The sequence below is a fragment of the Dryobates pubescens genome, chromosome 4 (assembly GCF_014839835.1).
Source record: "Dryobates pubescens isolate bDryPub1 chromosome 4, bDryPub1.pri, whole genome shotgun sequence".
Classification (NCBI taxonomy): domain Eukaryota; kingdom Metazoa; phylum Chordata; class Aves; order Piciformes; family Picidae; genus Dryobates; species Dryobates pubescens.
In genome coordinates, this window is record NC_071615.1 from 33,137,948 (window position 1) to 33,157,990 (window position 20,043).

A 20,043-nucleotide genomic window follows, 5' to 3' on the forward strand; every position below is an offset into this window, starting at 1 on the left:
CTTCCTCATAGGACAAGTTGGAAAACCAATGAACACCCAACGTGCTCCTTTCACTGCCGGCTCTGCGCCCAGAGAGCGCTGCGGAAGACACTTAGCACCACGCCAAAGGCGCTTTAACAGCAGCCGTTCAGCACACAGAGCCTCTCAAAGGTCTTTAACCCAGCCCCGAGCCCCCAGATCCCCGCTCTGTGCGAGCCCGCTCCCCGGCAAGGACATCGGCTGCCCCCTAGCTCTGCGCCCCGACAGAGGCCGGGCCCCTGCCATACCGAGGTCCCCGGCAGGCAAGGCCCCTCCTGCCCGGCCCAGCCCTGCCCAGGGCGGGCAGCGCCGGGCTCCCCCCTCGGCTGAGGGACGCCCCCCGGGGACCCGCGCCCCTTCTGCGGGGCCAGCGGCCGCCGCTCAGCCCAGCGTCCCCGCCTCGCCCCGCCGTACCCAGCGCCGCCGGCCCCGGAGCACTTTCCCGGCTGCACTCGGCCCCCGGAAGGGCGCCGGGCGGCAGCGCACGGAGGAGAGGAAGGGACCAGCCGGGCCGTGCGGGGAAGGGACGGTACGGAGCGGGGACATGAACGGCTCGGCGAACTCGCTGCTGGACAAGGAGGAGCACCCGCTGCAGCTGGGCGAGAGCTTCGAGCGGCGGCCCAAGGCCTCCTTCCATACCATCCGCTGTGAGCGCCGTCCCTGCTCTCCCCCGGGCCCCGCCGCGGCCGCCCCTTCCTCCCGTTCCCCTCCCGCTCCCCTCCCACTCCCCGCGCCGCGGCCCCTGCCCCGGCAGCGCTTCCCGTCTGCCGGGCCAGCCCCTCCTGCCAGCGAGTCCCCTGTCCCCGGACCCCTACCCGCCGAACGGCCCCGGGGCGGACGGCAGCACCCGTCCGACGCCCCGCCACCTAGCCAAGGCTTCCTCCTGGGGTTCTTCCGCGGCTTGTTGCCCGCTAAGGGCCGTCCCCGTCCCGCCACGAGGGAGCCTTCCTCTCGTCCTGGTCGCCGCTGCGCCTCTCCGCCTCATTTAAATCGCCACTCCAAGCCTTCGGTCCCCCTCAGCGCCGTTGTCCCGTCCTCGCCGTGTGTTTTTCCCGCGGGAGCCGGCGGGAGGGGATCCGAGCTGGGCGGGCGAGCAGCTTGTGAAGCGTTTCCCGAGAGGGGCGTCGGCAGCACGACGCGACCCTGCCCGCGGACACTGGCGCTGGGTTTGTTCCGTTGTGGCAGCTGCAGGGTGGGTGGCCGCGGGTCGCTCGGACCTGCCGCTGAGCCTGCAGCGGAGCTCGGCTGGACCGCAGCCCGGGCGCCGTGAGGCATGGGGCAAGCAGTGGCCCCGATAGGGCAGGCAGCCGCCAGCGACCCCGGCCCAGCTGCCAGCCGCCAGTGGCCCCGACAGAGCGGGTAGCAGCCGCTGTCCAGGAGAGCCAGCAGCTCAGACGCTGCCTCATCAGTGTCAGACAGAACCTGGGCAGGGTTTCCAACAGTTCAATAACTGGAAGCATATCCATGCCTTTTAGTCACCAGATAGTTCAGTTGCTCTGTTCTAGCACTGGGCACATTTCATTTCCTGTCAGAAGACTGAAGAGAAACTCATTGTGTCTCTGTACTTGAATTCTGTGGGCAAGAAATTGCCTTTGCTTCCCCTACACGAGAGCAATGTTTAAAATGAGTAGTAGGTTGCAGCAGATAATCTCTGAAGTCCCTTCCAACCTAAGCCATTCTATGATAAATCACCAATGAAAGTAACACTATACTTAGGTTTCAATGGCTCTGTGTTAAGGTGGGGGAATTTATATGGTTAACAGTAGGATTTTTGGTTAATGATGCATAGTCCTAGGCTCAGCCTCATGGCCTATGTCCATACATTACAAGAAAGTAATTTTGATGATTCTAAATCACCCGAGAGCAACTTGAAAGCAGAGCTTTCTACCCTGGGCCACTCCCCAAGCAGACGGTCAGTGGCTAAAGCTGTTTTGCTCAGTAGTAAGCTCTGGCTAGTGGACCAACACTTAAACTTTGTGCTTCACCCCCCTGTTTATGCGTAACTCCCCCACACTAAAGGATCCCATCCTGTGGGTCTGGTGCATGTACCCCTTTATACACAGGAGTAAATTTGTTAAGGGATTGCAAAGCCAAAGCTCTTCAGATGACAGCTGGAAGAATGCAAGGTTATTTCAAAAGAGCCTCTGTGTGTTGCATTTTCTACCCATGGCTTTCAAGTGAGATCTCTTGAGGTCCTGGCGACACATTATTTTTTTCCCCCTAACTGTTGATCTGGAATGATTTATCTGGGATCCCAGCACTACATTGTTCTCGTAATCCTCTTCACCCAAACTACAATAAGAGGATTTTGCAGGCTAAATCTGTTTTGGCCTTCTTAAAAGACTTCATTCCTTTCCAAAATGTTTATGAAACACTCTACTGGAAATAAAAAATAATAAAAACAAAGGATTATCCCTGGGAAACATGTCTTAAAAACAGGAGGCTTTTGGAGGAAGGACTGCACTTGGGTGGACTTGGAGAGACATCCATGCGTGGTTAGCCAAGCACATGCACCTAGTAAGCTGTCCAGATGACAAAGAGTTTGTTGAGTCTTTGTGTAGAGTAGCTGTGTTCTGCTGCTTCCCAGGGCGGAAGTGTGGTAGTGATACTCCTTTTAGCTGTAACTCCTGATCCCTTGTTGGCAAAGGCACTGGCTCTTGTGTAGCTGGTTTGTTTTATTTAGCAAGCTTGCACATGAAGAAGGTGGGAAGCAATGGCTAGGAATAGATTGCTCAGATGGAAATGAAAGGTATGATTGGTCTGGCAGCTAAGGCATCAAGATGAAGTCAAGTGTGCCTGCTTCTGTTTGTTGTGCTGTCAGAGTGAAACCCAGTTAGACGTTAACATCTTCCTAATGAGAAGCTATTGCAAGCTGGGGGTTTGGGTTTGTTTTCTGCAAGTGTGCTTTTTGTAGTGGAATTATTGCTTAAATTTGTTCTGAGATAGTAATTTCTTAACTAATACAGTAATTAAAAGCCTTGATGGTGAATATAATTGCACCTCTTCATACCCAGAGATGCTAGAACTGAATGGAGGCTTATCTTAAACCCACACAAAGCAAACCAACCTTTGTTTGCCTGCTTTTAGTTCACTGTCAACCTCTGTGAAAAGATTACAGCTTCTGATAGTTCTGTTTGTTTGTTTAGTTTTGTGGGGGTCTTTTTATGGCTCATCAGCATGACAGAATAATGGGGGGGGGATAATTTTAAGTTAAAATGCTCTTAGTTCAAATAAATACTGAAGTGCCTTGTATGGGGGGACAAAACATTCTGTACAATGTGGCAAAAATACTCCAGATTAAGGTTAGTCTAAAGCTGTCGGAGTCTCACCTTGGTCATGCTTTCCATCTGCAGTGGCTTTGGACTAAGTAAGGTCAGCACCTCTTTTTCTCTCATGAGTGAGATCAGAGGTCTCCTTTGCCCTTGAGGAGGTATTGTAGAGGCAAGATGGCTGTTAAATAGCCAGAAATGCCAGTAAGGCTGCAGGAGTTGGTGTCACTAGATTGGTCTTTGTCACAGAAGGAGTCCTCGGCTTTGGAATTGGCAGGAGCCACGCAGAACCCCAAGTCCTGAAGCTGATATTCTTGACACGCATGGTACAGTTTTATACCTGCTTGCAAGCTCTGTTGTCAGAGCCTGAGCTTTGGAGAAGTCTGCTTTTGGTCTTCATGCACAAGGTGTAAAACCTTCCTTTCATTTCACAAAGGAGGTAGAGAATCTACATTCTACAAGGAGTGCCCTGAGCACAGGCAGGTTGGGGCTGGTTGCATTATCCCACCCCACCGCAAATGCTGGCGTGTGTTCCAGCATCAGCTGCAATCCCAATCAGTGTGCAGTGGCTCTGGGCAGGGCAGGGTGACACTTCTGAAGCCTCTAAGAAACATAATCACAATTGTTTCCCTCCTCAGATGATTTTAAGCCGGCATCGATTGATACCTCTTGTGAGGGGGACCTCCAGGTCGGTAAAGGAGACGACGTAACCATCACCCTGCCCCATATCCCAGTAAGTTTGTTACATGTGTCTTTGTGTGCTCTCCAGGGCAGCCGCTGTCTGAGGGAAATGTTCTTTGCACTTTTGTCTGTGTTAATATGAATGGATTTGGTGCAGCCAGAGCTGTGCTGTGTGCCCTTGGGGAGGGGCTGTGCCATTGAATCTTTGTAAAGGGTTCTGCTTGCAGGGTTCCAGCCTGCGCTTTGCTTTTGGTGCCTTCCTTCCTACTCTCCTTTGGATCGCAAGAAGACTTTTGCCTGTTAACAGAAACCATGTACCTGGCTTCCATCCATTTTTGATGCCATGGCTTCAGGAAGAAAGGCAGAGTAGTTTGTGCTTTAGTCAAGCCTGGCTTCTCAGAAGCCAGAGGCAGGCCTGTATGCTCTCTCTTCCCATTGCTAAACTGTCCAGAGAGTGCAGAGCCTTGGCTTCATTGGTGGGAGCAAGGAGCAGTCCTGGTGAGTGGTTGCCTATCCACTTCCTCCTCAAATTATGCTGTAAAGATCTTCCCTGTGAGAGTGGAGGCCAAACAGCAATAAAACAAGTGATCAAACTGTTTATAGCTGCAACTGGTTTGTAATTGAAGCCTCAGTGGTTTCCTTACCGAGACAAAAGCCAGTGCTTGCCTGCTGGCACGGAGGTGTTTGTGAGCTGCAGTTAATGCTGTGTGTCAAGCCCATAAAGCAGAACTGTCAGGGATCAGTGGCATTGGTGGTTGCAGGGGGCACCAGGCATTTTGAAAGCCATGAGTCAGATCCTTTTGGTGGTGTTTATTCTAGCATGTTGGGGTTTAATTAGTAGGTGATGGTACTGTGATAATTTTCACTGAGTGAAGCTCTTTGCCTGCTTCCTCCCATTCTTGTTTTTAATATGGCTTGGGTCACCTTTAGTGCAGCAGGATGTCAGCTGCTGGGGTTTGCCTATAAAAACAATGAGCATGGCAGTGCTGTTTGAGAGCAGGATTCACAGCAGTGGCCTTGGACTGAGTGGGAACAGTGTTGTTCACTCACATTTTGTGTCCAGCATCTGATGAGTCTGGTTTGTCCTCCGGTGAGCACGAGCAGTGTCAAGCTTCAGCGTGCTCAGGAGCCCAGGCAGCTGAGGGTGCTGACCACACTGCTCCATGTGTCCTGCTCCAGGATGTTGTCACCTGCTGCAGACTGAGAGCTAGGGAAGGTAAGACATTCTGGGATGGTTTCAGCCTGACAGGATGGACTAAACTGCTTGGATCCTGCTTTGGTTCTTGGTTGTCCAATGACTGGGTAGGACTTAGATTAGGAGTTGTGTTTTGAAACTTGTCTAGTCCCTGAGGATACCTCTGATGATTTGTTCAGTGGAGGTATTTTGGTGTTCCTTGCTGCTTGGATAAATTGAAAGACTACATGTGGAATGTGTTTGCTACTGGAGCAGGCTGCCCCAGAGAGGTTGTGGAGTCTCCTTCTCTGGAGACATTCAAAACCCACCTGCATGCATTCCTGTGTGAGCTGCCCTGGGTGATCCTACTCTGGCAGTGGGGTTGGACTGGATGATCTCTGGAGGTCCCTTCCAACCTCTACCATTCTGTGATTTAATGCCTTTAATAGTTGTGAATAATTTCTGTTTGTTAAAAAACCCTGATGCACGGAGACAAATTGATTCAATGTCACCTCTTTTATCTGCTTCCTCCTTCTATCCTATGATCAGCAGGATCTGTGAAACACTGGTTTTGGGGCACTAACATCAAACCTAAAGGTTTCATTTCAAATAGATGGGTGGGGCTGTTCATTTGCTTAAGCAGGGTTCCATTTCTGCTTATTTTTTTAGCCAAAATCCCAGTCTTTGCTGAGTTAGGAGACTTCTGGGTAGCAGGAGGACAGCAAACAAACGCTGATCAATTTGCATTAAATTTGTGCATTATACATTTCCTGGCTTAGTTGTCAACAGCAAGCAGGATCTGACTGTCAGCTTGCTTTTTATTCTCTTAAATGTTCCTTTCCTCTCTCAAATGCAGGAATGATAAAGATGTGACATGCCTGTGAAGAGCAGGCTTTCTTGAGACATCCTTTCTGCATCCTATCTGTATCTCTCACTGTGCCTTTGTTGAGAATTCAGATTTTTTCCCCACCCTTACTGTTCTGAAGCTCTTTTAAATTCAAACATCATTCTGTTCATTAGCAATATGGAGGACAGGAACTGCATTGAGTGGCTAAAACTGCACTGAGTGGCTAATTCTGTTCATTAGCAATATGGAGAGCAGGAACTGCACTGAGTAGCTAAAATCTGACTGAGTTTCTGCTGCTCAGAATAAAGTGTGAAATGAGAGTGCCCTTTTCCCGTTCTCCCTGATTTTGGCTGCTTTCCTAGAGCATGTCCAAATAAGCTGGGTTTTTTTGCAATGTCTTCTGTACAGTAGCTGTACATTGCAGAGAGGTCTGAGGAGGTCTCCTAGCTGAGAAGGTGTTTCTGTGTGTCCCCTTTGAGTGGCATGTCCTGTGTGCTTGCTGCTGACCACAGATCTTCCTCCTCTTAGCCCAGGTCTGGGGACGCAGCACAGCTGGGCACAGGTCCCAGCCATACAAGCCTGTCTGTATTGCTCCTCAGCCTGGGCCATGGGGACATGGCTCTGTGGGGATTCCTGGAAGATGTTACAATATCCTGTTTGCTTTGGAGAAGATATGTCAGTATGATGCTGAGGGGACTGAAACATCACCTCTGAGGAAAGACTGAGAGTATTGGAGCTTTTTTGTCTGGGAAAGGGATCTCATCAATGCTGATCAATACTTTAAGGGTGGGTGGCAGGAGGATTGCACCAGGATTTGTTCAGTAGTGCCCAGTGACAGGATAAGAGGTAAGGGGCACGAACCTGGACATCAGAAGTTCCGTCTAAACATCAGGAGGAACTTCTTAAATTTAAGAGTGACAGAGCCCTGGAGCAGTCTGCTCAGAGAGGTGGTGGAGTCTCCTGCTCTGGAGACATTCATAACCCACCTGGATACGTTCCTGTGTGACCTTCTCTAGGTGACCCTGCCTCGGCAGTGGGATTGGACTTGATCTCAAGAGGTCCCTTCCAATCCCTACCATTCTGTGAACTGCATTGTATCCACATGCTGATCTGTCTTTGAAGAAGGCAGCTGTCCTTCCATAGATGGTGACAGTTGCTTGTGATCCACTATGAAAATGCTGCCCTTTTTATACAGATAGAGAAATAAATACAAAGCAGTTTAAATTACTTTTTTTTCAGTTGACCAAATATTTCTTCAGGCAACAGTTCTGCTACACAAACAATCACAACTTTATCTCTTATCCAAAGCCATGTTTTCTGAAGGAGAAACGTCAGGAAGATTTCTGACACTCATCAGGGCCAATTATGCAAATTCTCTTAGGTTACCATGTGGGGAATGAGTCCTGTAAATAAAGGCAGCCAAGGAGAACATGTTTTGTCCCTGCAGAGATGTTTGAAATGCTGAAAGGCACGAGGAAATGTCTGATGTGCTGCACACAGCTGTATTTTTTGCCTTCTCATGAACGAACATTTTCTGCAGGAGCTAAAGATTAACTGCCCAGCCTGGTGGTCAGAGGGCTGCCTAGACTCATTTATCATAAACGTTGGGACAGGGAAATCTAACCAAATGTGTGCTCTCTCTTTGATACCAGGGCTCCACTCCACCCATGACTGTGTTCAAAGGAAACAAAAGGCCATATCAGAAGGACTGTGTGCTCATTATCAATCATGACACTGGGGAGTACGTGCTGGAAAAGCTTAGTAGCAGCATCCAAGTCAAGAAAACAAGGTAAAGCTGGGGACAGGGCTGCTGATAAGCTTAACTCTTGCTGAAGTTTCTTCTTCAGTCTCTTTTGAACCAGAGCTCTGTTTTCTTTTCTTTTGTAGTGGTGTTTAATTACCAAGCCTTACGGGCTTCATGTGGCCAATTATCTTGCCTAGAAATGCCACTAGGAGTGTGAATCCAAGAGTAAGGAATCTGGAAATGCTCTATTGCTGAAAGGACATAATTACAGTTGGCAGTGAAACAAACACCTCTGATGATTTGAAGCTTTGGAAGCTGGGATATGTTTCAGGAATCTCAAGTTAGCTGAAAAAGATCATGAAAATATTAGGGCTGTCCAAAGGATTGTTGGAATTTTGGGTTGTTCCCCACAGCTTCCTGTGGAAGCAGTCATGATGCTTTACTAATATGCTCCTAGGGAGCAAGAAACACTCATCCCTGCCTTGGGTCAGTAACAAATAAAGTGAAACATAAATCCAAATCATCCAGCTGAGGAGGAACTGTAGAAGTAATGGTGGTGAGGTTTTGTCTGCAAGAGCTGCTGAAACCAGAAACGCTCTCTGACTCTATATTCTTCCTTCACTGTACACAGTGTGTGCAGCTAGAACATTTTTGGTAGCCTTGCTGCTCTGCAGATATCTGTTGTCCCTGATGGTGTTTTTTCAGCATCACTGGACCACAGGCTGTTGGGACCTAAAAAGAAAGCAGTTATTCAGACATCTCATGAAGAAGAATCCTTGTTCTTGTTCTGGGCACTGGTGAGGCCACAGTTTGAGTACTGTGTTCAGTTTTGGGTGCTACGGTATAGCAAAGACATTGAGGGGCTGGAGCAGGTCCAGAGGAGGGCAATGAGGCTGGTGAAGGGTCTGGAGAACAGGGCTGGTGAGGAGCAGCTAAGGGACCTGGGGGTGTTCAGTCTGGAGAAAAGAAGGCTAAGGCGAGACCTGGCTCTCTACAGGCTCCCTGAAAGGAAGTTGGAGTCCCTTCTCTCAAGTAACTAGTGATAAGATGGGAGGAAATGACCTCATGTTTCACAGGGGAGGTTTAGGTTGGAGATCAGGAAAAGTTCTTTTGCTGCAAGAGTGGTCACGGATTGGAACAGGCTGCCCAGGGAGGTGGTGCAGTTCCCCATCCCTGGAGGTGTTCAAGAAACCTGTGGCCTTGGCACTTGGGGACATGGTAATTCTATGTGGCCTAGGTGGCAGAAGGTTAAAAGGAGGATCCAGTGCATATTTTGGGTTTTATAGGAGGTTGGAATTAAATGACCTTTGAGGTTGCTACTTTCACTGCCAAGGATATTGAGTGTCCTACAGTCTCCATCCCATCCCTGAGTTAGTGAAAGGAAGAAGTTCCTGACCTGAACTGAGCAGCTAAGCACAGTGTCACGCTGGAGGCTATTTCCCACTAAGGAAACAGCTTAAACTGTTTTGAAGGGATAGTAGCAAATGAATGAGAAGCAGGAATGAAATGCTTGCATACTGCATTTAGCAGCAAGAATGATTGCTCCAGTTGAGTTGGCCTCTAAGAGAGATGGGTTTGAGACGATGTAATTGCAAGTGAGAAATTTCATTCTTCTGCTGTGGTTGTTTTCAGCAGGGTTTTGCTACGAGTGGATTGGTTTTGTCATGCAGTAACTTTATGTTATTATGATTGCTTATTGGTTTTGAAAAAACACAAATGCTCATTGCTGAATTAAAGCCTTCTTTGCTCTTCAAGAAGAGAATTTGGCACCACTGAACCAGTCTGGACGGAAAGGACGTTCTGCAGGGGTGTTGCAGTGCGGTTGTGGATGCTGGCTTGTTAGTGAAAGCAGGAGTTGCTTACAGAAAGATGCAGTTCACTGTCTAAAAGGAAGGCGTGGGTGACACCCCAGTGCCAGGATGTTGCCAATGCTGATGTCTGTGGTGGGTTTGTCTTTGCAGAGCAGAGGGTAGCAGTAAGATTCAGGCCCGGATAGAGCAGCAGTCTGCCCGAGCATCTCAGCCTCCTTCACAGTTCAGAGCCCCAACCAAGCCAGCAGCTGGGCCCAAAACGTCTCCTTTGAAGGATAACCCCTCACCTGAGCCTCAGCTGGATGACATTAAGAGAGGTAAAGAAGGGTTTGTAGTTTCTTGAGTTTGGGCTGGGTTTGCCTTTCCTCTTTATAATAAAAAACCACGAGTGTTTATAAAACTGTGGGAATGTTCAGGGAGTAAAAGCTGCTACTTGACAGGTTGGTTATCTTTATACCTCATTTTAAGGCATCTGAGTGAATTATTGATGCTCCTCTGCCAGCACAGATGTTGATACTGCAGTCTGCCCTAGCATGAGAGAACCTCCTTTTCTGGATAGTTTTCTTTGTTCCAGACTGTTTCTCTATTCTGAAAAGCAGTCAGACTAAGCATGAATTGGGAAGTGTGTGGCTGGTTGCTAGAGCAGTTGAGTGGCAGCAACCACAGATGCTAATAGTCTGAGACCTGGTTATGCAGCCGTGGCTTGGAGGAGCTGTCCTGCACTGAGTGGAGCTGCTGCCAGTGGGGTGGAAGGGCCGAGTGGCTGCGTTCCCACCACCAGGCTGGAGCTCCTCCTGTGCCCAGCAGTGCTGGCTGGGGCAGGATGAGAGAGCAGCCCTGCAGCTTCCTCCTCTGCAGCCTTGGTCACAGCTGTCACGAAGCTGCTGTGCCTCTGCTGAACCACCTTAAGGGGCTGGCTGGCTGCCCTCAGCCTTCTGCTTAAGCAGTGCTTTGCCCCTATGCTTTGCTGCAGGCAGGGCACGCTGTCTTTGCCTGTGTCTCTCCGTTCATGCTGGGGTGGTATTTGGCTTGGCTGTAAGAAGAAGGAAGACTTCAAACTGAAATTTTGCTTTGGTTCTCTTGTGTTTCTTCTCTGGCACCAGATGCAGTTATTTTTTGTAGAAGGTTGTTCTTTTTTCTGGGTCTCTTTCTCTTGTTTTGTCCCATATAGCTATTTTTGCTTGTAGACTTAGCCTGTGTTAATTGCCCAGACTCTGTTAATTACCTAGCAGGGATATTTTTTTCAGCTCAGGTGACATTTTCACTGCTAAGCTATCTGTATGTTTGTATAGGTGCTGGCTGGCCTCACTCTCTGGCAGCAGCAGTATTTGCAATCCCTGGATGCTGGTCAGCAGGCAGAGTCTCCGTCTGAGCGTGTTAGCCACAGTTCCCTTAGCTGCAGTGCCATTTTTATTTTCTGTGTCATAGGTAAGGAGAAAGATAACAAGTGATAAGAACTTAATCAGTTGTGGATTTCAAATGTCTTTTCTCAGTGTGTGGAGTAAGTTCCTTCACCCCTTGGGGCACACCTTGTATACAGACAGCAACTTGTAAAGCTTGATGACGTCGGTCAGCTGTGACATCTCTTCTCCAAAGACCATTTCCTAATGGGCTAAAATAGAAATCACATTGGTTAGAACTCTCCTAGTAAGTTTTTCACCATCCAAATAAATAACTTTTGAAGTTTTATTTCCACAGTCAAGCAAAAGAACACCTGACTTGTACTGAAAAAAAGGACATCAAGTTGGTGTTTTATAGGGAGAGTCATTCAAGCCTCCATAAGAGCACAAATACCTGGGCAGGGATATTTTTGCTTGCAGTATAGGCTCTTTATAACTTCTTTCCAGCATTCATTATCTAGAGCATCAGCATTTCTGAGCCATTTATATCATAAGAAACTACTTGGGAAAAGTAGAGCTAAAATGGTACCATTGTACAACAAAAATAATTAGTAAAACCTGCCTGTAAAAACTGTGAGATAATCTGCAGTGCTGTTACCTGCCCTCAACCTGTCTTCTTAGGAACAAGGGCTTGTAAGTTCAGAGGAGACTGTTTTATAATCAGATAATCATAGAATGGTCTGGGTTGGAAGTGACCTCCAAAACTCATCCAGTCCAACCCCCCTGCACTCAACAGGAACATCCTCCACTAGAGCAGCTTGCTCAGAGCCTTGGCCAGCCTCACCTTGAGTATCTCCAGGGATGGGGCCTCAACCACCTCCCTGGGCAACGTGTCCCAGTGGTCCAGCACCCTCATGCTGCAAAACTTGTTCCTCACATCCAATCTCAAATCTGCTCTGCTCTCATTCCAAACCATTGCCCCTCATCCTGTCCCTCCAGGTCTTTGTAAACAGTCCCTCTGCAGCCTTCTTGTAGTCCCTTCACATACTGGCAGGCTGCTACTAGGTATGCCTGGAGTATTCTCTTCTCCAGGCTGAGCAGCTGCAGTTCCTTCAGCCTTTCCTTCTGCCAGAGCTGCTCCAGCCCCCTGATCATTTTCATGGCTTCCTCTGGACCCTGTCCATCCAGTCAATGTCCTTCCTGTGTTGAAGGATCCTTTGTACAAAAGAAAGACAAAGCATAAAGCTGAAATTCTGTGTTTTTTTCTTTAATGGGCACTGCACAGAACTGAGAATCCCCAGAGAAGGTGGCTGAAGGATCTCTGGTGCAGTGACTCTCTTGCTCCCAGTGTGTGCTACTTCAGGGAGTGGTAAGACACAGCCCCAGTGATGGTTTTAAGGTAACCTCAGTGCAAGTTTCTGCTCTCCCCCAGTACTCTCAGATGTACATTCCCAGAGCTCCCCTCTCAGATGAGCTGGGAAAGGAACTTGCAGGTAGGTTAGTTCCCTTTTCCATTACACAGCTGTCCAAACAGTGGCACCTGAGGACAGAGTCAGAGTCTGTGGGAATTGCACCAGTCCTCCCCTGCATGAAGAGAGGCCTTTGGGAGGCTGTGTCTAGGGTCCTGCCCCAGAGGAATCTTTTTCCTGCAAGCTATTATGTTGTCCTCCTGCCTGAAGGGAGCAAAAAGAGGGTAAGGGCTTGTTCTTTTGAATACTTGGCTGCATCTGATGACATTCCATCAAGCAGTGAACATTCTCAGACATTCCCCACAATGCAGCCATTTAGGTGTATGAAATAATCAGGGTTTATCAGATGTGTTTGACCACCACAGAAATTCTTTCACTAACATTGACATAATTACAGCATGCCCTACTTGGGGCAGGGGGAGGAAACAAAGAGCCCAAAAACATATTTCTGCTTTGGAGACCCTAAATTCAGTGCTTCAAAATCTGAGCAGCTTCTTGTTTACCTAAAGTCATACAGGCAGTCTAGTTTGGGATCTGGATTTAGGAATTAAATTGAGGAGCAATCCCACTGTCTTTCAATACCCAGCATGTGGCTGCTGCCTTTCAGCAGCTCTCCCTTGCCGCTGGTTCAACCCAAGCATTTGAAATTGAGCTCTGAACTTTGAACAACAGCAGGTTAAAAAGTGTCAAAAGGAAATTGAATTTCTCAAACCAATACATGCTGAGCTAGATGAACTCTCCAACAAATAAAATGGAGGCTGAAAAACTTCCCTGGTCCTCCATTGTGTTAAGCAGTCCAAAGAAAATGGACCTGACTAACAAAGGGAAGAGTTCCAGTTGCTCAGACTTGCTCCTGCAGGGGCTAAAGATAAGAAGCATTGAAACTGTGCCACTTTCACCTGAGAGAAAGACTCATTTAACATGAGCTGGCTATGCCATGCTAAGAAGCATGGTCCCTAGCCAAGGAGCTTGGGCTTCACCTCACTCTTACATGCCTGTGACCTAAGGTGAGTGACTCCTGGCAGCTGTTTTCCTTTGGTCACGTGGAGATGACAATGCCTCATCTCTCCCTGCTTTCTTTAGCCCGTGCCTTCTGCCGGGCAAGCAGTGAGTGCTAACCCTGTGGGTGTAGAGCTGCTAGCAGAACAAAAGCCTCGATGCCGAGTTTCACATCCTGTGTTTAACACCTGTGAATATTGTTCCCTCTTGGAAACCTGCCTAGGTGAGCTAAGCCACTGGATATTCCACTTTGTTGGTGGATACAACAGAATTGTTCTCTAATAGTGTTGAGGGCACTTAACAGTTGGGACAGATGTAACAACGTGGTGTGATTTGGGGTGACAACCTTACTGGCCATTTGGTAAGCAGCAGTTCAGCCCACACTAGCTGCGGTGATGGGGTGGTTGTGGTGGTGTTCCACTGTTTCTTTGCAATGGAAACCCTCAGGTGGGTGTGTCTGACTTGAGTAACTCCCCAGGCTGAGAGCAGTCTGTATTTTCCTGGCTTCTCATAAGCTGTATAGCAGGTTAAGGAATTATTGCCACTCCCCAGCATGGGCAATATTCCCATTTGTTCTCATCTGCCCTGCTGTAAAGTTATCTGATGTCATTCATCTGCTTCTGAGGTTGCTTTGCAATGAGATCTGTGCCTTTGCACTGCAGCAGTTTCATACAGGATTGGAAGTCAGGGCAGGTTCTGTTGTGATCATGCTTATTCCCCCCCCCTTTCTGTGCTGTCCAAAAGCCTAAATGTCACTGACAGCTGACAGCTGAGGTTCCTCCATCTCAAGATGCTTTTGTGAAAATGGGCTGGCTGTTGGCCTGTAGAGCTCAACCAGGAACCCTATTGTATGTAGAGCATATAACTGCAGTGGGAAGGGCTTTCAGGAGTGTGAAGTATGTAAATTAACAGTAGTGGGGAGGTGAGGGGTTAGGATACTAACCTGTGCTCTTTGCTTCTTTAAGTTCAGCTACAACAGCTAAGCAAAAAGGCTTTCAGCATTGGTTTGTTTTCCTTCCTGTCTCTCTCTTTCATGTGAGATGTTTTGATGTGAGAAATTAATACATGACAAAATGGTTGCATTTTCATATTCTTTCCCCCAATTCCATGGGGCCCTGTTGCTGGTTTCAACCAGATGAATGTCCTTTGATTTCAGAACTGAGAGCAGAGGTTGAGATTATTGAGCAGATGAGCAGCAGCAGCGGAAGCAGCTCCTCGGCTTCAGAAAGCTCATCTGGGAGTGAAGATGAAAGCTCCAGCAGCGAGGGGGAAGAGCCAGCACACGTGTCCCCTTCCCAGCCTCCACACCAGCAGTACAACAACAGGAATGCTGTGGCCAACGGCACCAGCAGGCCACAGGGGAGCAACCACCTCATGAACACACTCCGTAAGTGAGGGCTGCGGGGGGCTGCTGGCACCGCTCCTTTCCTTGGCCTCTGAGGCTAACTCTGTGAAATGGCACTGGCCAGATTTTTTTGTACAGAGGGCCAAGACCTGTCTGAAGGTGTGGAGATCGCTGCAGTTTTCTCTAGATCCTGCAGGTCAAGAAGCATCACTGTGGGAGGATCTGGAGCCCAGGAGGACAGGAATTACTTTAATGTGAAAACACAGATTAGATGTAAAGAGTGGGGTTGTCATGTGTCAGTGAAGGGTCTGTAAGGTGCTGTGAATAACACAAAGCTGTCTGGTGGCCATACAGCCTCTGAGGTCTTCCATGATAGCTGTGTTGCTTTGTCACAGGGTTTGCTCTCTGCTCACAGCACCCTCTGAAAAGTGCAAGATCTGTTTCTAAAGCAGGTTGTTGCATGACTCTCTCTGGAGGGAAAGCATACCACTCGATTGCTCTTTCCTGATGCTAGATCAGCTATATTCTCATTCAGTGGAGTTACAATAATGCAGTTACAAGCATCTACAACTTAGTTATCATTAATTGTTCCTAATTCCTCCTGAGGCATGCTTGCATTCATCCTTTGACAGCCCCAGGAGACTGGTGGAGTTTAAACATAGAAAACTGTAGGATTCCCAGCCTGGAGGAGACAAGTGCATCACATGGGCAGCACTGAAAAGGCCTGATGGAGAACTGGAGAGGCCTGGCAATCTTCCTGGCAGTCAGGAATGCCTCAGTGGAATCCAAGGATCAACATTACCCTGTTCCTGGTTGTGAACTGCCTCTTTCCAGCTTCTCCTGGACCAGGCAACAGTATTGCACATGTCAAGAAGCCTCTGACTCCAGAAGAATTTGGGAGCTGGAAGGGTAGCTCCTTTTCTCAGGCAACAATTCTTGTCTTTGGATTTAAAATCCTTTTGCTGAGGGTTAGTTTGTGCTTGAGTATTCAAGTCAAACCCAAGTTCTGGTTTCATAAAAGGGGAGGGAGGATGGAGAAATCTTGCAGAATTGTTTTCACAGGACCATGGGAAGATGCTTGTGAAGAGCACAAGCATGATTCTTGCCCCCTTTTGTCTCCTCCACCATATTCCCAGTGCTCAGCAGAGCAGGGTCTGAGGCTGTAAGTTTGATCCATGTCCTGGCTTCTTTTGTCTGTGCTCTTTTTGCATTCTGGAGGGGCCCTTCACCATCACAGCATGTGTCAGCTTTTCCAGCCCATTGCCTTCAGCTGTGATGGCTTTCACTTTCCATTTGGTTTATTGACAAGTGGAGGCCTCGCCTTGGCTACCCAAATGGCCTAAACCAAAAATATCTGTTTCAAAAGGGACAGGAGGGACAGGGAGTTCCCCAGTGCTGTGTCCAGAGCCTGGCTGGCTGGAGGCTGTGGAATACCTGGCACAGCTGCTGGCATGGGGAGTGCTCTTCTCCCACCAGGGAGAAGCTTTGGTGGCTGTGGGAGCAAGGACACTGTTCAGTTTTGCCTGGATCTGGCCTGGTGTCAGCTCCATGCAGCAACTAACATTGTGGTGAATGGAGAGCAGCTCCATCCAGCTGTCAGGTGATGCTTGCTTTCGCTTCTTGTGCTCTTCAAACCCTCCCATCTACACATGACTGTTCTTTGCTTGACTGCCATGAACAGGTTCTTTACCATGAGGGCGGTGGAACACTGCAACAGGTTCCCTGGGGAGGTGGTTGAGGCCCCATCCCTGGAGATAGTCACAGTGAGGCTCAACAGGACTCTCGGCAACCTGATCTAGTTGAGGATGTCCCTGCTTACTGTAGAGTGGGTTGGACTAAATGACTTTGGAGGTTCCTTCCAGCCCAGACCGTTCTGTGATTCTATAATTCTAAACCTAAGTTAACAGCTACTCACTGGTGCTGCTTTGTTGTTTTCTTTGTCCCCCTTAGGAAATGACTTGCAGCTGAGTGAGTCTGGGAGCGACAGCGATGACTAAAGGCTGGGCTTTTGCTCCTTCTGTTACATATCCCTGAAGAACTCATGTACCTGGAAGTGATCCTATGGCTTAAGAAGAGGAGTTGGCACAGGGACAGAGCTCCACATGTGGAATTTTAATAGGAAAAAGGCACAGCCCTACAAAACAGCAGCTGTGGAGGGCTGCTTGACTTTGTGAATGAAGTGTACATTTTGTGTATATTCTTATCCTTCTAAAGCTTTAAGTAGATCATGTACAGTGGGGAAGCCAAGGTATGTTCCTATCCATCACCTCTAAGTTCAGTGTGTAACTATGTGATGTCATCTAAGAGTTTCTTGTTTGTAGAAGACATTCAGCCCATCATGGCTTTGAGGACTTTTGTATATAGGGTGAGCATGAGCCAACAACTGAGTTCCAAACCCATGCAGGAGCTGGTGTGTGCACTGAAGTGGGTCAGTCAGCAACTGAGTTTGATGATGAAGTTGATTTCTTTGATTTGGGACTTTTCTAATGCCTTTTTATTGCTATTTATGATTGATTTAATGAACTTAACTTTTAAAGAGTTGGAAACCAGAAATGATAAACCCATGTTCATCACAAAGCTTGCTGCACCAGTGCCTTATAAGCAGTTTATTTAAAGAGGGCTTCAATTCCTGCCATCATTCCTGGAGGAAGCAATGCTGACACTTCCTCAGATTGCTTCTGCAAATGGGGGCTGCATTTCACATACAGCAGCTGGGAGTGGGATAAAGGACGGACATCAGTCACCTGAACACAGACAGACAGGAATGAGATCAGCATCTTCTTTTGCAGTGGAAGAATCTTGTTTCACACACTCAATCCTAGCCTTCAGAAATATTTAGGATCCCAGTTACCACTCAGATACAAGACATTGGACTTAGGGAAATTGGCCTCTTCTTTGCAGTTTCCGGGAGAATGCAGAGAGCAGAGACAACTAAACAATTGGTAGTGAGACAGCAGAAGTCTCTCTCCCACCCCAGTTGTCCAGGCAGACTTTGATCCAGGTTGTTTGCTGGACAGGATCTCTGTGCTTGGCAGGAGTGCACAGAATGTGCAGTGTTTGCCTAGGGTGAAATTCACCCCTGTTCCAGGGGGTTTGAAAGGGGCTTGGCTGGGTTATCAGTAACTTCTTTTGCTCGCATGAAGAATGAGTGGCAGTGGAAGAGGAGCTCGAGCACCAGGCTGGCTTTTTTAATCCAGGCTTCACTGGCGTAGGAAAAGTGGTGCCACAGCTGTGGTGCCATCCTGAGGAACAGGAAGCTGAAGTGGTGGCCTCTCCAGTCTGCAGGGTCTGCTTTTGTCTGCCTCTTAGTTTCTGGTTTCACTGCTGCTTGTTTACTGAGCTCCTTCCTGTTTTTCATAAGGTGTTGAAGAGCAAGGGGACATTTGAAGGGAGCTTTTCTGGCCTGGTTTATTTTCTTGTTGCATCAGATACATATCTAGGCATATTTTTGCATTCTTGTACATACATTTCAAAAGATTTGGGTTTTTTAAAGTGATTTGTGATGTGGGTCCATGTTTGAACAGACAGCTATCGAATACACTTGATGCAAAGCCACAGCTGCTGGGTTTTTTCTTTCTGATTTCCTCCCCCCCTGTTCCTCCTCTGACAGCAGCACTGCTCTGATTTAACAAGCTGGTATCAACAGTGGTGGGGTGTGCAGGGCGGGGTTACACTTGGGTGCAGGAGAGCTGCATGGTGGCTGATGGTCTAATTAATGCTAACGCTGCTTCTGACTTCTCCCCAGCTGAAGATGTGGGGAAGCAGAGAGGCATTTCTCTGGTGCCATTTCCCAATTCCTGCAGCTTACTCCTGAGTTTCTGAAATGAAGGAGCAGCAGGGCAGTGTTCTCCTGGCTTATCTTTCACTGGCTGCTCCTGCACTCTGACATCCAGGGCATGTCACAGGGAGTTTACTGATGATGTGAAAATACAATGTATGAAACTTCAGAGGATAAGGCACTACCAGGCTACAGGGATGCGGATCGCCAATCTAATGATGGTTTCAGATCAGCAAGTGGGAAAGCTTCATTGTGAGGATCAATTACTGCCTTGTTTTGTGTCTGTACTCTAGGTCATGTTTCCCTGCTATCCCTCACTGAAAGATTTCTTCCCCTCCCTGTTTGTTGGCGACCAAATCAAGATCCTATGACACAGCTTCAGCTGTGCTTGGCCACCCTTCACCTCCCCTGGAGATGCTCTGTATCAAGGGTGGCCAGCCTGCTGTGGTTTAGCCCCATGTCCTGACTGCAGCACCTGACTGCCCACAGGGCTGGTGAGTGAGCTGGTGGCCCACAGCCCACTCATGGACAGAAGCAGGACAGTCCCTGTGTGTGTGACCAGTAGCCAGCCTGTCACTTCCCTGCCACCATGTCCTGAGTGGCTCCTGGCAGCTCCTGCCTGAGCAGCTCTCTGGAGTCTCCGCCTGTCCCACGTGGAATGTTTTGGGAAGGAGAACTGCATGGAGACATCATCTGGAGGCAACTTGTACGGCCAGGAAAGGCAGCTGCCACTTTGTTCCCTTTCTCTTAGTGTGTTTTAAAGCCATTGCCAACCTGGCATTGTGACTGGGGGGGGGGTCTTAAAATGTCGTTGACTACCAAACTGTGCACATTGCCTCTCCCTCCCTGTTAGATGGTTCTTTATTTGCTCATGATTGGTGGCAGGTTTTATTCAGATGGAAACTGGAATTCAACTTGCAGAAAAGCAGCTCTGTAGAAGGCTTTTAATTACTTGGCAATATCTTTAACATGCTGGAGAAGTCAGTTGGCTAAAATATGTTCTGATTAAACCTCTTAATGAAACCAAGTATTCCTGATTATTGCTGGTAGGGTTTAATCCTCTAGGATTTTAGCACCAGCAGGTCTTGCCACCTTAGGCTGGTTTTTCCACATCAAGTAGAAACATCCCTAAGGTGCCAGTTAGTTTAGGTGTGAACTAACTCTGCACATGGAATGCAGCCATCTGAATGAACTGAAATGGAGACAATATTGCTTTGCCTTTGTGGGTGAGATGCCTGCTGGGGATGGTGAGGTGAGGAGTTCAAGGCAGCTCCAGTTACTCACAGTTCTTCTGTTGAGTGACCTGCAGTTTGGCTTGCCTTGAAACTTGACCAGAAACATGGCCTGCTTATGGCTGCTCCCATAGCTAGAATTGCTTTAAGAGTAGTAATTGATAATGACTTAGAATAAGAATGGCTTGGGTTGGAAGAGACCTCCAAAGGTCATCCAGTCTAACCCCCTGCAGTCAGTAGGGACATCCTCCACTAGAGCAGCTTGCTCAGAGCCTTCTCCAGCCTCACCTTAAATATTTCCAAGGATGGAGCCTCAACCACCTCCCTGAACAACCT

General features: G+C 48.3%; 1 protein-coding gene across 1 annotated transcript; it reads left to right on the forward strand.

The window, feature by feature from the left end:
• Window positions 1–222: 222 nt before the first annotated feature.
• Window positions 223–19,594, forward strand: EAF1 (ELL associated factor 1). Its single transcript, XM_054161059.1, has 6 exons — window positions 223–665; window positions 3,926–4,020; window positions 7,642–7,778; window positions 9,695–9,861; window positions 14,509–14,739; window positions 16,648–19,594. The coding sequence occupies exons 1-6, from the start codon at window positions 563–565 to the stop codon at window positions 16,692–16,694; spliced, it is 780 nt and encodes a 259-aa protein (XP_054017034.1). The 5' UTR covers window positions 223–562; the 3' UTR covers window positions 16,695–19,594.
• The last annotated feature ends 449 nt before the right edge of the window (window positions 19,595–20,043 follow it).

Coding starts and splice junctions, on each gene's coding strand:
- EAF1 (XM_054161059.1), top strand. CDS start 563: ATGAACGGCTCGGCGAACTCGCTGCTGGACAAGGAGGAGCACCCGCTG. Junction 666..3,925: donor CTCCTTCCATACCATCCGCT/GTGAGCGCCGTC, acceptor TTCCCTCCTCAG/ATGATTTTAAGCCGGCATCG. Junction 7,779..9,694: donor ATCCAAGTCAAGAAAACAAG/GTAAAGCTGGGG, acceptor TTGTCTTTGCAG/AGCAGAGGGTAGCAGTAAGA.